Source organism: Pteropus vampyrus, unplaced genomic scaffold (genome assembly GCF_000151845.1).
Source record: "Pteropus vampyrus isolate Shadow unplaced genomic scaffold, Pvam_2.0 Scaffold186, whole genome shotgun sequence".
Taxonomy (NCBI): domain Eukaryota; kingdom Metazoa; phylum Chordata; class Mammalia; order Chiroptera; family Pteropodidae; genus Pteropus; species Pteropus vampyrus.
This window is the reverse complement of record NW_011888967.1, coordinates 829,774-843,026: the sequence shown is the minus strand read 5'-3', so window position 1 is coordinate 843,026 and position 13,253 is coordinate 829,774. Positions and strand designations below refer to the sequence as shown.

The 13,253-nt window shown below is 33.4% G+C and overlaps 1 protein-coding gene across 1 annotated transcript in view; it reads right to left on the bottom strand.

Annotated features, from left to right (window-relative positions):
- Positions 1-1,819: 1,819 nt before the first annotated feature.
- ALDH1A1 (aldehyde dehydrogenase 1 family member A1) overlaps positions 1,820-13,253 on the bottom strand; it is a 52,385-nt gene continuing 40,951 nt past the window's right edge. The window contains exons 11-13 of the mRNA XM_011371261.1: positions 10,182-10,339; positions 7,079-7,153; positions 1,820-2,427 (exon numbers count right to left, since the gene is read on the bottom strand). Of these exons, the coding sequence (XP_011369563.1) occupies positions 2,355-2,427; positions 7,079-7,153; positions 10,182-10,339 (306 nt within the window). The 3' untranslated portion in view covers positions 1,820-2,354. The remainder of the gene's footprint in view (positions 2,428-7,078; positions 7,154-10,181; positions 10,340-13,253) is intronic.

Below are 13,253 nucleotides of genomic sequence, written 5' to 3'. Positions count from 1 at the left end.
CTTTCTACTGTGTGGCTACTGAGGACAATGAGATCATGTGTATGACTGCAGAAATGAATTCTACATGATAAAATTCCTTATTGTTTTCCTGTAGCACATGGGCTAAAATGATACCCTTTAACTTTCCAAGGCTTTAAGAATTATTGGCAGTACGCCTTTATAAATTGGAAGAAAAGGAATACAAATAATGTCTGCAGGCTCAGGATGAGCCAATATAAAACAGATATTTTCTGTTTAATCCTGTAATATCTTATTTATATAGTGAAGATTTAATTTTCAAATATTTAAACTTGCTTCTGGCTTTTGTCTTGTTCTGTGTTCAGCTCTTTGTTATACATTTTTTAAACATTCTGGTGTGATGCCATTACAATATTAACTTGTCTATCTATTAATCTATTTATGCATGATTTTAAACACATCTTTTAAAAATGTGGACACTGACTGTCTGGTTTTGGGAAAACACAACATCCCTCTGTATTTGGATATTTCCCCTTCTCAGTGTCCTAAGATTTTTTAGGTCTCCCTAAGTCTTTGAGTCTTCCAGTTTTCAAAACAGTAATTATGTCCTCAAACTTGCAAGATAGTCCAGATTGCAAATCTTATAGGGCTGCACAATTCTGCGAAACTTATAACCAGAGTTAAAATTATTTCAAGTCTACGAAGTTAATGAATTTCATTCATTCACACATTGTTGCACACTACTGTGGCAGCTATTATAATGTCCTAATAACATTTCTACTGAAGTATCTATTAATGTAAAATGATAAACTTATTTATGTAAAATCCAGATCTGGAAAATGTTATCCTAATGATTACTTAGCTTAAAATTTAAGCTGCCGAACTAAGAATAGTTTAGAATGTGCACAAATACACAAAAAATGATTCACTTATTTTGCTTCCTACATAGCAGCACAGGCAGAAGCTCTTTGGATGAAGGCATAAATATGCAGGTATGGTCCAGTTAGTTTTACACAGAGAACACTGTTCCAGCTGCTCCCTCTTGATCTCTGGATCTCTTCTCAGAACACTCAGTGCTCCTTCATTGCATAGAAGAACATCTTCATCATGGTATTAATTGATGTTAAATGAGGCTGGGGAAAAGGCAAGTTCTCTGGTTAAATAAATTTGGAGAAAAACTGTATTAAACAAAACTAAACAGGCTGTACAACTTCTCAGAACCTGGAATATGCCATGTGCAGTTTGAAATTTTTCCAAAATTATTTCCAATGGAACATTTTCTGAGAGACTATGTTGTGGAACTTCTTTTCCCCTTATTCGCTACAAATCAAGCATCAATTAAGGTTCATATCCAGTCAAATTTCCTTCATGAGACCCTACCCAGTTTCCTCAGAGGTTGTCACTACCTTGTTGGCATATTACTGTGCTCTTATGGTTCTTAGAAATTTCCATTATACACCCACTTTGTCTTTCTGTCTGTCTGTCTCTTCTCTCCCTTCCTCTTTCCTTCCTCTTTTTTGTTTGTATGGTGTCTTTGTTCTCCACTAAAGCACTGTGAGATAATGGAGCGCCTACTATTCACCAGTTTTCTGTAACACCTAACACAAAGTTCTATGTGTTCTAATTCCAGAACTTTGTAGGAACTCAATAAATGCTTGCTGAAGGACTGCAACCATCTATCTCAAATGTTTCCTATTGATTTCAAGAATTCTTCTGGAAAATAAAATGTTTCTTTTCCTATTTGAGAATGAGCAGATTAGACTTTTCTTTTTAAATGCATCTTTATGCTTAAGTTAACACTGCTTTTGAGTGACAGCGAGATTACCATAACCAAAATTTCTACTTAAAAAATTCAAACTTCACAAGAATCATGCAAGGTTGGTTTTATTAAGCTTTATGTTTACATTATAGCTAAGTATTTCAGATAGTACTTAATTTGACAAGCACACATGACATTCTAGGAAACATGTCAACAAACTCCAAGGACTTCACAACTTCTGTAAACAGCACACATCTCTGCAGTTAACAGGTATGTTAAGTATTTCAAGGCTGTTATTGAAAAAACACGAAGTGACAACTGGTCTTCTTCTATAAAATGATTATCCTGAACAAGTAGCTACAAACAAAAGCACATGATTATTAGGAGCTAGAGAGATCTTCCATCTAAATCTATCCTTTTTATTACAGATGGGATTTGGGGGTTACATATCAGAAGGTAAATGATTCAGTATAAGCTATACATCAAGTATACTACGTATAGTATTAATGGTAATATGATTAGCTTATGTTTAAAAAATCAAGAAAAGAATAATGTTGTTTTTAAACACTATCATAGATTAGCGACTGTAGGAGATGCTCAGCCATTGAGGATTCTTCTCTCCATTTTTGTAGTTACTTTATGAGTTCTTCTGAGAAATCTTCATTGTGACGGTTTTAACCTCTGTGTATTCGTGGAAACCATATTCTCCCCTAGAGAGAGTGGGGTGAGGGGAGGAAACCCAGAGAGTTTAGCACAGCAGTACAAATGTACTATAGTTCATGATTTGGTATAAGTTTGTTCTTGCTTATCTGGTTAGGGACAATGGAAGATATTTTCTGTGTACAGAAACATTTCAAAGAGTAGCTAGCTAACCATAAGATATTTAGTCTTATATAAATCTCCATGTGTGGAGAATTTTCAAAATTTTTTTTTTGCATTTCAAATAATCATGTTTGCTCAATTGATTTTTACAGAAATTGTCCATTTTTGGTAGTATTTTACTTGACTATAAAAGAGGTCACCGCACACACACACACACACACACGCACACGCACACGCGCGCACACACACACACACACACACACACACACACAAAATTCAGCCCAACACAAATTTTATTTCTAGTTTAGGTTAAAATAAATAAGACATATATAGTACAAAAAGAAAACTAGTAATAAATTGTCACTCAAATAGCATAGAAAAACTAGTAAATTCAAGTATAGCTTAGCTTAGTTATCATGTGTTATTGGCCCAGAAGTGACAAGGGGGCTAAAAATGACCATGCTGCCATTTTCATTCTAACATGCCCTAATAGGGCTTGAAGTGAATATTTTCTAGCTCTAGTTTTAAAAATATCTTTTAATTCTTGATTCTTGGCAAAATTTTTTTAAAAATCTGACCTCTTGTTAGAGGTTTTTCTTTCCTTTTTGTTTGTCTATTTTGTTTTTAAGAATGAAAAAGAGTTCATTAGCTTAAATTCAAGTCTTTGGACATTTTGTGGTTTTTTGGTTTTCATATTCATACAACGCCTGCCATTTCCTTATATAACTCTTAAATAAATGATCAGGAATTAGCTGAGTCAATCAATTAGGATCATGGTATCTTGTTATCAGGCTTATCAAGATCTTCTACCAGTTTTGAAAACTGACTGATTTATCCTTTGTTAAAAAGATAACTAAAAAGATTAGTCTAAGTTATTCTCTGTATTGTTTTGAGGAGAAGATTAAATTACATGTACCTCAGAGTATTCTTCAGATCATAACACTAATGCACATGTAGGCTTACAGAGGAATAAGATCTTGATCTTTTTCTACCTCTCCTGTCTGATGATATAGGCAGGTATGTAGAAGACATCTTTTTCTCCTGGGTAACCTAATCCTCTTATACTGATTATTTTCTTGGGCCATTAAGCTTCTGAAAATGCCTTCTAAAAGCTTCAATGAGCATGTTCTTCAAAGTAATTAAAGGGTTTAGTCTCAGTTATCTGAAACCCATTAAAGGATAATATTTTAGTAAGTATTTTATCTCACAAAGTTAGATATATTAACCCATGATTTTTGCCAATAAGCTTTCTATTGTATTTTGGGTTACATGGACACTTGAAACTCTCAGGATAGCACTAAGTGTGATTATTGTCATACTCAGGCTGAAGTAAGTCCTGCTCCTTAATATTCCTGTGCATATGTTATGTCTATTACACAAAAACATGTTTATACTTCTCTCTTTATCGTACTTGTCGTGGGTGATTAGTTCTGTGCTTCTTAAAACTTCAATGTACCAATAACTTGGGACCTGATTGAAATGCTGATTCTATTTCAGTAGGTCTGGAGAAAGGCCTGAGATGCTGCATTCCCAACACACTTCCATGTGATTCCATGCTTCTCATTCAGGATCTACACTGTAGTAACAAATTGCATCTGGTTTTCACTCTGGACCCAGAAATGAGCCTGGCACTAATTAAGAGGCACAGAGGAAATGTTTGCTGAACTGATTTGGCAAATATAATCAAGCAAAAACATTCATGAGTTTTTTCTATAGGCCCAATAGTTTGTAACATTTCCATGCTCCCCTTTTCCAAAGGAACAGGAAGAAATATTTTGTGGAGTGCTGAAAGTCAATTAAGTTTGAAATGGCATACTAATAAAGTCTCAAGTGACTTATCAATGCAATTATACAAGGGAGAAATTTCTGCCATTTAACTCATTCCAGTGCCAGCACCAAGATATGAGATGCAAATCTAGATTCGGGCACTCATTATCGCCACCACGTTGAGGTCTACATAACACTATTTTTGGCTTTTTGAGGACTCTGTTCCCAACTAATCAATTCTGCCTTTCTGCTGTTGTGGATAAATTGTTAATGAGCTCCTGGGAGTGGTTTGAGGTTATCACTTCAATAATTCTCTTTGAACATCTTGCAGCAAATGATATGTTTATTAAGTTTACCAAATTTGATTTCAGGTAGACATTAAAAGTAGCATTCTCGGCTAACACTTTGAAGCAAAAATTTACCATATAACTTTTTTCTTTTGTGTTTTAAAGAAGGAAATTATCTATGGCCACTTTTCAGATTCTTAGAAAATTACTGAGGGTTGATTCCTGTTTTCCATCCCTGTCTTATTTGATTTCCTTATGCCTCGACCTTAAAGTTTGACCTAATTGAATTAAATAGAATTTTCATGTTTGGTCTACTTTGTTATTTCATCTCTTTTGAATATGTTATCTTCAATATTCCTAGAGAAATGTGTTAGATAGTTGGGCCAGCAATAAACTAATTGTACTTCAGAATAATCTAAGCTTTGCTACAGCTTTTTGTACAAAGTAATTAGTTCAGCCAAGGGAATCTCCAATATTGGATATTATAAATAAAAAGAACTAGAAAAGGAAATCATTTTGTTGAGTTTATACTTTGTGACTCTTACAATGCTAGAGAATGAACATGCACTATGTCGTTTTACTCTCATATCTAAAGAGGAATGTTAACATCACCTTAAATAGGAGAAAACAGAGGCTCAGAATTATACAACTTGAACCAAGCTGCGTAGCTAGTGAGTGGTAGAATCAGGATTCAAATGCAATTATATTTTCTTTACTATGTCATGCACTTTTTATGGGTTGATCTTTTGCTATTCTTTACCTCTTCAACATTTTAAAGATATCCATGGCTTTTCACTGCTCCACTGATAAAATGTAATTCAATTTTCTTGAATTCAAGACTTCTTAATCTGTATTCTTTTTAACTCAGAAATCATACTTCCCACCTCCAAAAATCTCCATCAGCCTACCAAATTCCCTAGCCCCTCAACATGTCACATGTAATGTTCTGTTCAAGATTGCCACTTCTCCACTCACTGACTCTCTACACTTGTTTCATGCCCTAGGTCAAGTTCCTATCCTTTCCGTGATGTCAGCTCTTACTCTAATTACTGCTATTAAGTTTTTATCCATTGAATTCCCACTGAGATTACACCATAGACTCTTCAGCATGGAAAGGAGCTCATAGACCATCTATTTTCCTCTTTCACTCCTGTCCCCACCACAAATGCTGACCTCATAGGACAGATGACAGCTGTGAGTTAGAGATGCCATAAATCTTATATTCTGGTGGTGTCCAGATTTTCTATACTTTAATGCTGTGGTCTACACTTTAACTGCTTCTCCATCTCCGGGAGGTATAGACTCCCAGTCTATTACCATTTATTTCATAGTGCGTGTAGGTGTACTATATATGCTTTTACATATTCTTCTTGCCACCACAATTATATGAAGGATGGGACACAGTATGATGTTTCTAGGGCTTCCTGGGCCTTACATACATATGAATTCTTAATGAATGTACATTGAGAGGGGGATGGATCATTTTATCATTTCCCCTTTTCTGGCTGTCCAAAGACAGTTGCTTCATTTTAATTTTGCTGATTTATTTATATGATAAAGCATGTGGTTATTTCATGCATCTATGACCGTTAGAAACTAAGACTCATTTTACTTGCTATTTATAAAACAGGGCAGCTTTACTCTGATCCCATAGATTTGTATATGATGTATCTGTTTTCTTTATGATTTTTACAATTTATTAATATAAGAAAATTCTAAAAAATTAAGTAGTTAAAATTGATTGAACAAAAATAAGCAAATATATCGCCACTATCTTTTATGTAGGTAAACATAAAAAAAAATTTATATAATTTGATTTAAAAAGCAACTGAAAGCTCATAAATGCACTTTTATATATATTCTCAATTTAATCATGACTATACAACATGTTTTCCTTAGTCAAATTTCCCTTTCAGTTTAGATTGTAGTGCCAAAAATAACTCAGTTAGGTAATTTAAAATTTTGGAGTCTACATCAATAATTTTTTAACAAATGAGAATCATTCCTCTTACAATAAAACTTTTTTTTTAAGTAAAGACCACCTAATTTACTTATTTAAGAGGCATATTCAGATAACTAGAGTGTTCTTACGTTTTCACACTTTTTATAATCACCAATTTGTAGTTACATTTTCACACTTTTTGTAATCACCAATTTGTAGCTCCTTTCTGGAAATGTTTGCTAAATAGATTATAATTATATATACAGCAAGCAATTCTAAAAGTAGGCAATATTTCAATAACCAAAGTGCTTAGTATGGTCCCTTATGAATAGTAGGAGCTTAATAAAATATACTTCTCTTCTGCCATTACCTTTTTGTACTTATGGGGTAAGTCTAGCATTTCAAAAGCTATTTAGCAACATGAATCTCCAGGAAAGAACAGAGGCAAGTTTTAATTCAAGTAGTGACTATGGATTAATTCCCTGGGAGTGACAACCATTTTTATTGACACAAGTATTTATCTTAATAGAAAGTTATTCTTACAGTTCTCGTCCATTTCCAGACATCTTGAATCCACCAAAGGGACACTGGGAAGATACCACGCTGTAGCAATTCACCCTGAAAGAAAAGAAGTGCATTATAGATCATATTTAACCTGTAAAATAAGTTCTAAAATTGGAATTCTAGAAATTCAGAGAGCTCTTTAAGGACTCCATTAATTTTAATATAACGTATTCATTGAGATAAAAAGTAGCACTATAGATTAGGTTGCAGAAGAAAAAATATATGAATATACACTGCCTGGAAACAAATAGAAGGGTATAATTCTGTGTGCGGATGGCCATTGTGGTTAGGGTATTATGTCCTTCGAAAGTTGTACTTTGAATTATAAAAGATAAATTAGCCAGTATGCCATAGGAGGAAGGATATGGCTTACGAGATACTGGAGTTCGTTGGCTGGGTGTTCTTTACTGCCTAAATTCAATAAGCTTTGTAATTCTCCTGAGAGTTGCATACCTTGCAGGCAAGAATCAATTTTCTTTCACAATTGTAATATGTATCATATTACTCAGTTCACTTCTTTTTCATTAATTGGTTCAAAAACTGTGTAAATGGAGGCATTGGTAGGAGTTAGATCTCATTATTAATTTGTTTACTCCTTGCTGTATTTCTGAGCAAATATAATTATAAAAATATGAATAATTACAATTAAAGAAAAAAATAGTGTAAAAGATCAAGACAAAGAGAAAAAGTTAGAACGCAGTTAAGCAGGGCATGAGCAATTTGTTTAGCTTTAAATTTCCTAGTGGCCAAGTGAACAGAGAAATCTATCTACATGATTCTCATTATATGTAAGAGGGAAAAAATATTATTTAAAAAAGAACAATGTTCTTTTAAAATACTTTTCCCTCCCTTCATGCTATTATAATAGATAAACAATGGTATGACATCTAAATAAGTAGTATTATACTTAGAATAGTTTGATTATTAATTTGACCCTGAGATAATATTCAGACATTTTCTCAGTTACAGCATTTACTAACTAATTCCCAGAGTTCCAAATTTTCATTGAACCACAGAGTTCTTATCCAGCCTCTCCTTCTGGAGGATAGTTCCTTAAATAAACTCAGACTTCCAAAAGACAGCTTGTCTCAGCTTTGTTTAATTGCTCTTTCAACTACAAATGGAATCATTACTTTGAAATTAAGGGTACAATTCCAACAACTCTGGAATTCAATACTTAACTTGAAAACATTAAGCAGTGACTATGTATGGGACAATGCCGGGACACTATTATGTTCCAGGACACATTGTAATAAGATTATGGTTGCCTCTGTTTGGATAGTAGAGAAATGCTTGACTGGAGATTCCCACGCCACTGAGTGGAATGATGTCATAACAAGCTTCTTAGTCAGGCAGGCATCTAACATTCTGTTATTCCTAAGTCAAAAACCTGAGACTTGTTTTTGTTAAAAGCACAGACAATGTGTTTGCCCTTTTGACTACACTGAAAATGAAAATATTTTCACATAAGTAAACAGAAAACTGAGAAATATTCATTAGAGAAAACTGTAAGTTCTAAATGATCAGCCTTGCCAATTAATTCTCTTTCTATGATCCTTTCTTGTTATAAGGGAGGTGCTAGGCCCACAGAGCCTGGCTCTGCCTCTTAGAACCTGAGTGATATTAGGAAAGTTATTTAGCCTCTCTAAACAAATGTTTCCCCCTATGCAAAATGGGCGCAATAATATTACTGTGATTGTGTCATGGAGTAAGATGATGCATAGAATGTGCTTCACATAGTGCTTGGTACATAGTGAGTCTTCAGTAAATGGAGATAATATATACACATACAATAGCAATACGGATTTTATTAATAATTTTATCATAGGATAATTCTACATGAATTACTAGCCATACTGATTATTTATGAAGAATTCACTCCATTTTATTTAAGAGTCTCTGAAAGAAAACATCCTATCATAAAAAGAATCAGGCTTTTGAGCAGTGGTACTCAGTCCTGGTTGCACACTACAATCATATGGGTGCTTTGAAAAATACTCTTTAAGTAAAAGAGCTACAGAGATTGATATAATTTGTAGGTTTAATGTATACCATCCCCGACCCAAAATCATTTTATATATGTTTAAAGTTCCTCAGATAACTCTGATGTATAGCCAGGGTTGAGAATCACTGCTTTAGAGTCTGAAATAGGTCTGAATCTCAGCTGTCATTTATTGTGTGTTCTTGATCAATTCCTTAACCTCATTAACCTTTTGTTTTTTTATTGATAAATTTAACATAATTAAACAATTGTAAGGTAAGATAAGATAACAAACTTAAAGAATGCAGTGCAATGCCAAGTATAGAGTATATGTTAACTAAATAATGATTCTCTCTCCCTTTGGTTAGGAAAAAAGATTATGGAGCTCTCAAGAGGGGCAAAGATTGCTTGGCTGTCTCTTAAGGATAAATACTTTTCAACATCTAACAAATTTTTAACTGGAATAAATGTGACATTATTGGGAAGAAAAATAATCTTGGGTTGTTGCCAGGCCATAAAAGGGCATAAAGTGAGGTTTGACAGGACAAAAATTACCAATAAAGCAGTCTAGGGATGGAGGGCTGAGCAGGGGATAAAACAGTTTGAGAGGCTCAGCCTCAGCATTTACATCCTCTAATTTAAAATATAAAAATCAAAGATATAGACCAGCTCAAAACTCAGTATGTTCTTCTAAATTAAGACCTTCAGAAATCTCTAATAATCCCAGAGTAAGAAGCTGATATAAGAATTAAATGTTTGCACCAAATACATATTATCTAATTAACTTGATTAAAACACGACTTTATCTCCTTTGTGTACAGCATAGTGCCTAGAGATTATTTAGTAATACTTACACTATATTAACCAAACATCAATAAAACATTTTAGGCAAGAAATTTGAGGGGGCTGCAGAGTTAAAGAAATACTCTTCTAAAATGCTTCCAATATGTCAGAGTTTTTTTGTTCTGTTTGTTTGTTTAAGGTACAACTGTTTTTACAGCAGACCATGTGATTCCAAATGAAAAATCAGTCTGAAAGGTTCAAAGTAACCTGTCAATAAAGCTAACATTGAGAAAGCCAACATTGGTAGGCTTGACTTACCACACTGTCCCCGCCTGCAGGGCAGAGGAGACTGTTATGGCTTTATCGAGGTCTTTGGTAAAGACTCCTGCTGATAAGCCGTAGAAAGTATTGTTTGCTCTCTTGATCACGTCATCTAAAGATTTGAACTTCATGATTTGCTGTACAGGTCCAAATATCTATACCACAAGGAAAGAATGAATAAATCAAAGTAATAGGTTAAAACTAAATATTTCAAATGATATTGTAAACTACCCAAAATTGACTAAGATTTTGCTTTTCATCTCAAACCTATGCTTAAGAATCAAAACAATAGTTGCTGGAATGTTAAGACATGTACAAAATCTATTTGGAATAAGATGGGATACCCATACATAAGGCAATATTTGTTTTCTAGAATTGGAATTAGTCTTCCAAGAACTTAAATGATTATGCATGAAATCATTAACTACAGAGTTGCTTTCGGAATATTTAGGAACATTTTAAATTCTCTCCCTAGGTTTCCTCATTTTTCAAGTCACTACATAAACAGCAAACCCAAGAAAGCAATGCTTGTTCTACTGGTTAAATGAGTAGGCAATGACTGCTAATAATAACTATGTTTTAAATACCAGTTTACCATCAACTGAAATATCAACTATTATATTGGACTTAGATCTTTTCATTGTCAGCCAAGTTAGGTGAAACAGCATGAATTTTTGTTCAGATTCCACTATTTGGCCAAATCTTTTTTCAACTCACATATACCAAACAGAATAATTCATTACTGCAAGAGCTTAAATTCTCATCCACTCTGTACTAACCAAAGCATGAGTTCATTGGTAATAACTATAATCACAGGGTAGAAAACAAAAATCACAGTTTTTCATTCCAGCCTAAACACTTTCACTTTCTCTAAACTCTTTAGTTAGTGCAGCCCAATCTCAACTCATTCTGTATTTTAAGCCCTGATGGGAGAAAAACAACTGGGTTTTCTCTTAAAAATTAAGCTCCTGTATTTTCTCATAAAACATATTAAAATTAAATGAAAGAGAGGCTCCTCCAAGTGTTACCAGAATTTTTTTTGAAATGTAAATTCGAAGAAGCAAAAATCAGAAAAGCTAAGTAGTTTTCTGGTGTTCATCATCAATCTAAACGTAGGAGGGGGACAGCTAACATTCAATAGAGGCTGAGTATAAATTCTAAGGTTGTAAATCTAATATTGATACTATAACCTGGGAACCACATATATAGCAGCTACTATAATAAATGTGTTAATATGTTACTTAATTTTAATTGAACATAGCACATGGCTCTAGGCTCCTACTTTGAAGGAGCACACAACCTGCTTTACTACGAGCATTGCAGGAATGTAATAAATGTTTCCTTGATTGAAGATTTTTCCAATAGTCCTTTCTATCTGGTATTAACTAAGATAAGCAAGAATGAAAACTCTAACAAGACAAATCTTTATCAATAAATACAAAAGTTATAATTCAGCTGAGGGCTGAATCAATGTGCAGAAACTAAGTTGTTTGATTGTCCGTGTGCATTTGCTTTTTTGTCCTTCCTATTTATTTTCTGTTTGCAAATCTAATTCTGCATTTTTCCTCTAATCTGATGACATTGTGGGGGTTAAGGAAAATAACTCACCCAGATTCTCTGTCATTTCATAGGCATGAAATACAACTTTACTGAATGAAAGGATTATAATTCAGTATATTTGAGTTGCCAGTGCCTTCTTATTGTAGTTTTTAATGTAATACCTTCATAGACCAAAGCTGATGAATCTAGCTCTGGATTTATTAAAAGCTTCAGTGCCCATGAGGTAGATTACTTATAATTCTTAAATGTAAACTAGGCCTTCCTAGTTATGTGTCATATCTATGAATAACATTCTTTTTGATGTTAAGTAGGTTGTGCTCACCAAATATTTAACTGCAATATATTTGTCTAGAAAAATTAGGAAGTGCAATAACTTCCAAGAAAACATGGAAGGTGATAAATAATGTAGAGGATGAATACTATTTTCAAATATATGTATGGCTTTTAGATAGGAAAAAGTCTTAGGGAAATATGAGACCAGTAGGTTGAACAAACGAAGAGGGATTCCTAAGCAGCCAGAGGAAGAACTTTCTAATGCTTAGCATTGTCCAAACATGGAAATACCTAAGAAATAGTGAGTTAGCTATTTCTGATGTTGTTTAAAAAGACATTGACTGACCACTTGTCAGGAACAAACTGATGGACATAATGGGGGTTGCAGAGGTGGTCTTAAGTGATCCTTCCAGCTATATAATTCTGAAATAGTAGCAAGTCACTCAAGCTCTTTGTATCTCAATGACCTCAACTATAAATTTGACTTTTGGTCTGAATTATCCACAATGTTTCTTCTGGTGCTAACACTCTATCAATTTTTAACAGAATAGTTCCCACACGTTCCATGGGATTCTGTAATGTTAGGTTATGATGGGACTGAATGGAGAATGAAGTTAATCTGAGCAACATATGGTTAAGTAGAAACAGCGGGGAATGGTAGTCATGAAAATTATACTATACTCCCAAACTGCCTTTAACTAGACATTTGACTTGATTACTTCTTCAGGTATTAGGTTTCTTATCTACTATTTGGAATGATGACAAGAATATATCTAAATCGCAGTTGGCTCTGTGGCTCAAAGGAGAACTCAAGATACAAAAAGTTTCAAGAAAGCTTGACATGATATATTCACAAGGGGACCAGAATAGATATAACATGTAGGAGCTGAGAACAATTACCATGTCTTTATTTAGGAAAGTTCTTGGATCAGAATATTATGCTTAATTATATTTAGTTGCCAAACATTAAAATGCATCATACGAATTATAGACCTTATAAATTTTTTGAGATTTTCAGTAGAAAATAATACTATCCCAACTATGTGAAAATAATAAAAAAGAGTATTTGACTGTTCCTTGAAAGAAAACACTAGAGGCTTTTTTCTAATTTTGGAGAGATTCTATGAAAAGAAAAACAATACTCTTATAAGGTTGTTGTAAAAATTAAATGAGAATATTTAATGTTTATATTAAATATTTTATATTTGTATAAACATTAATATAAACCTTAAATAT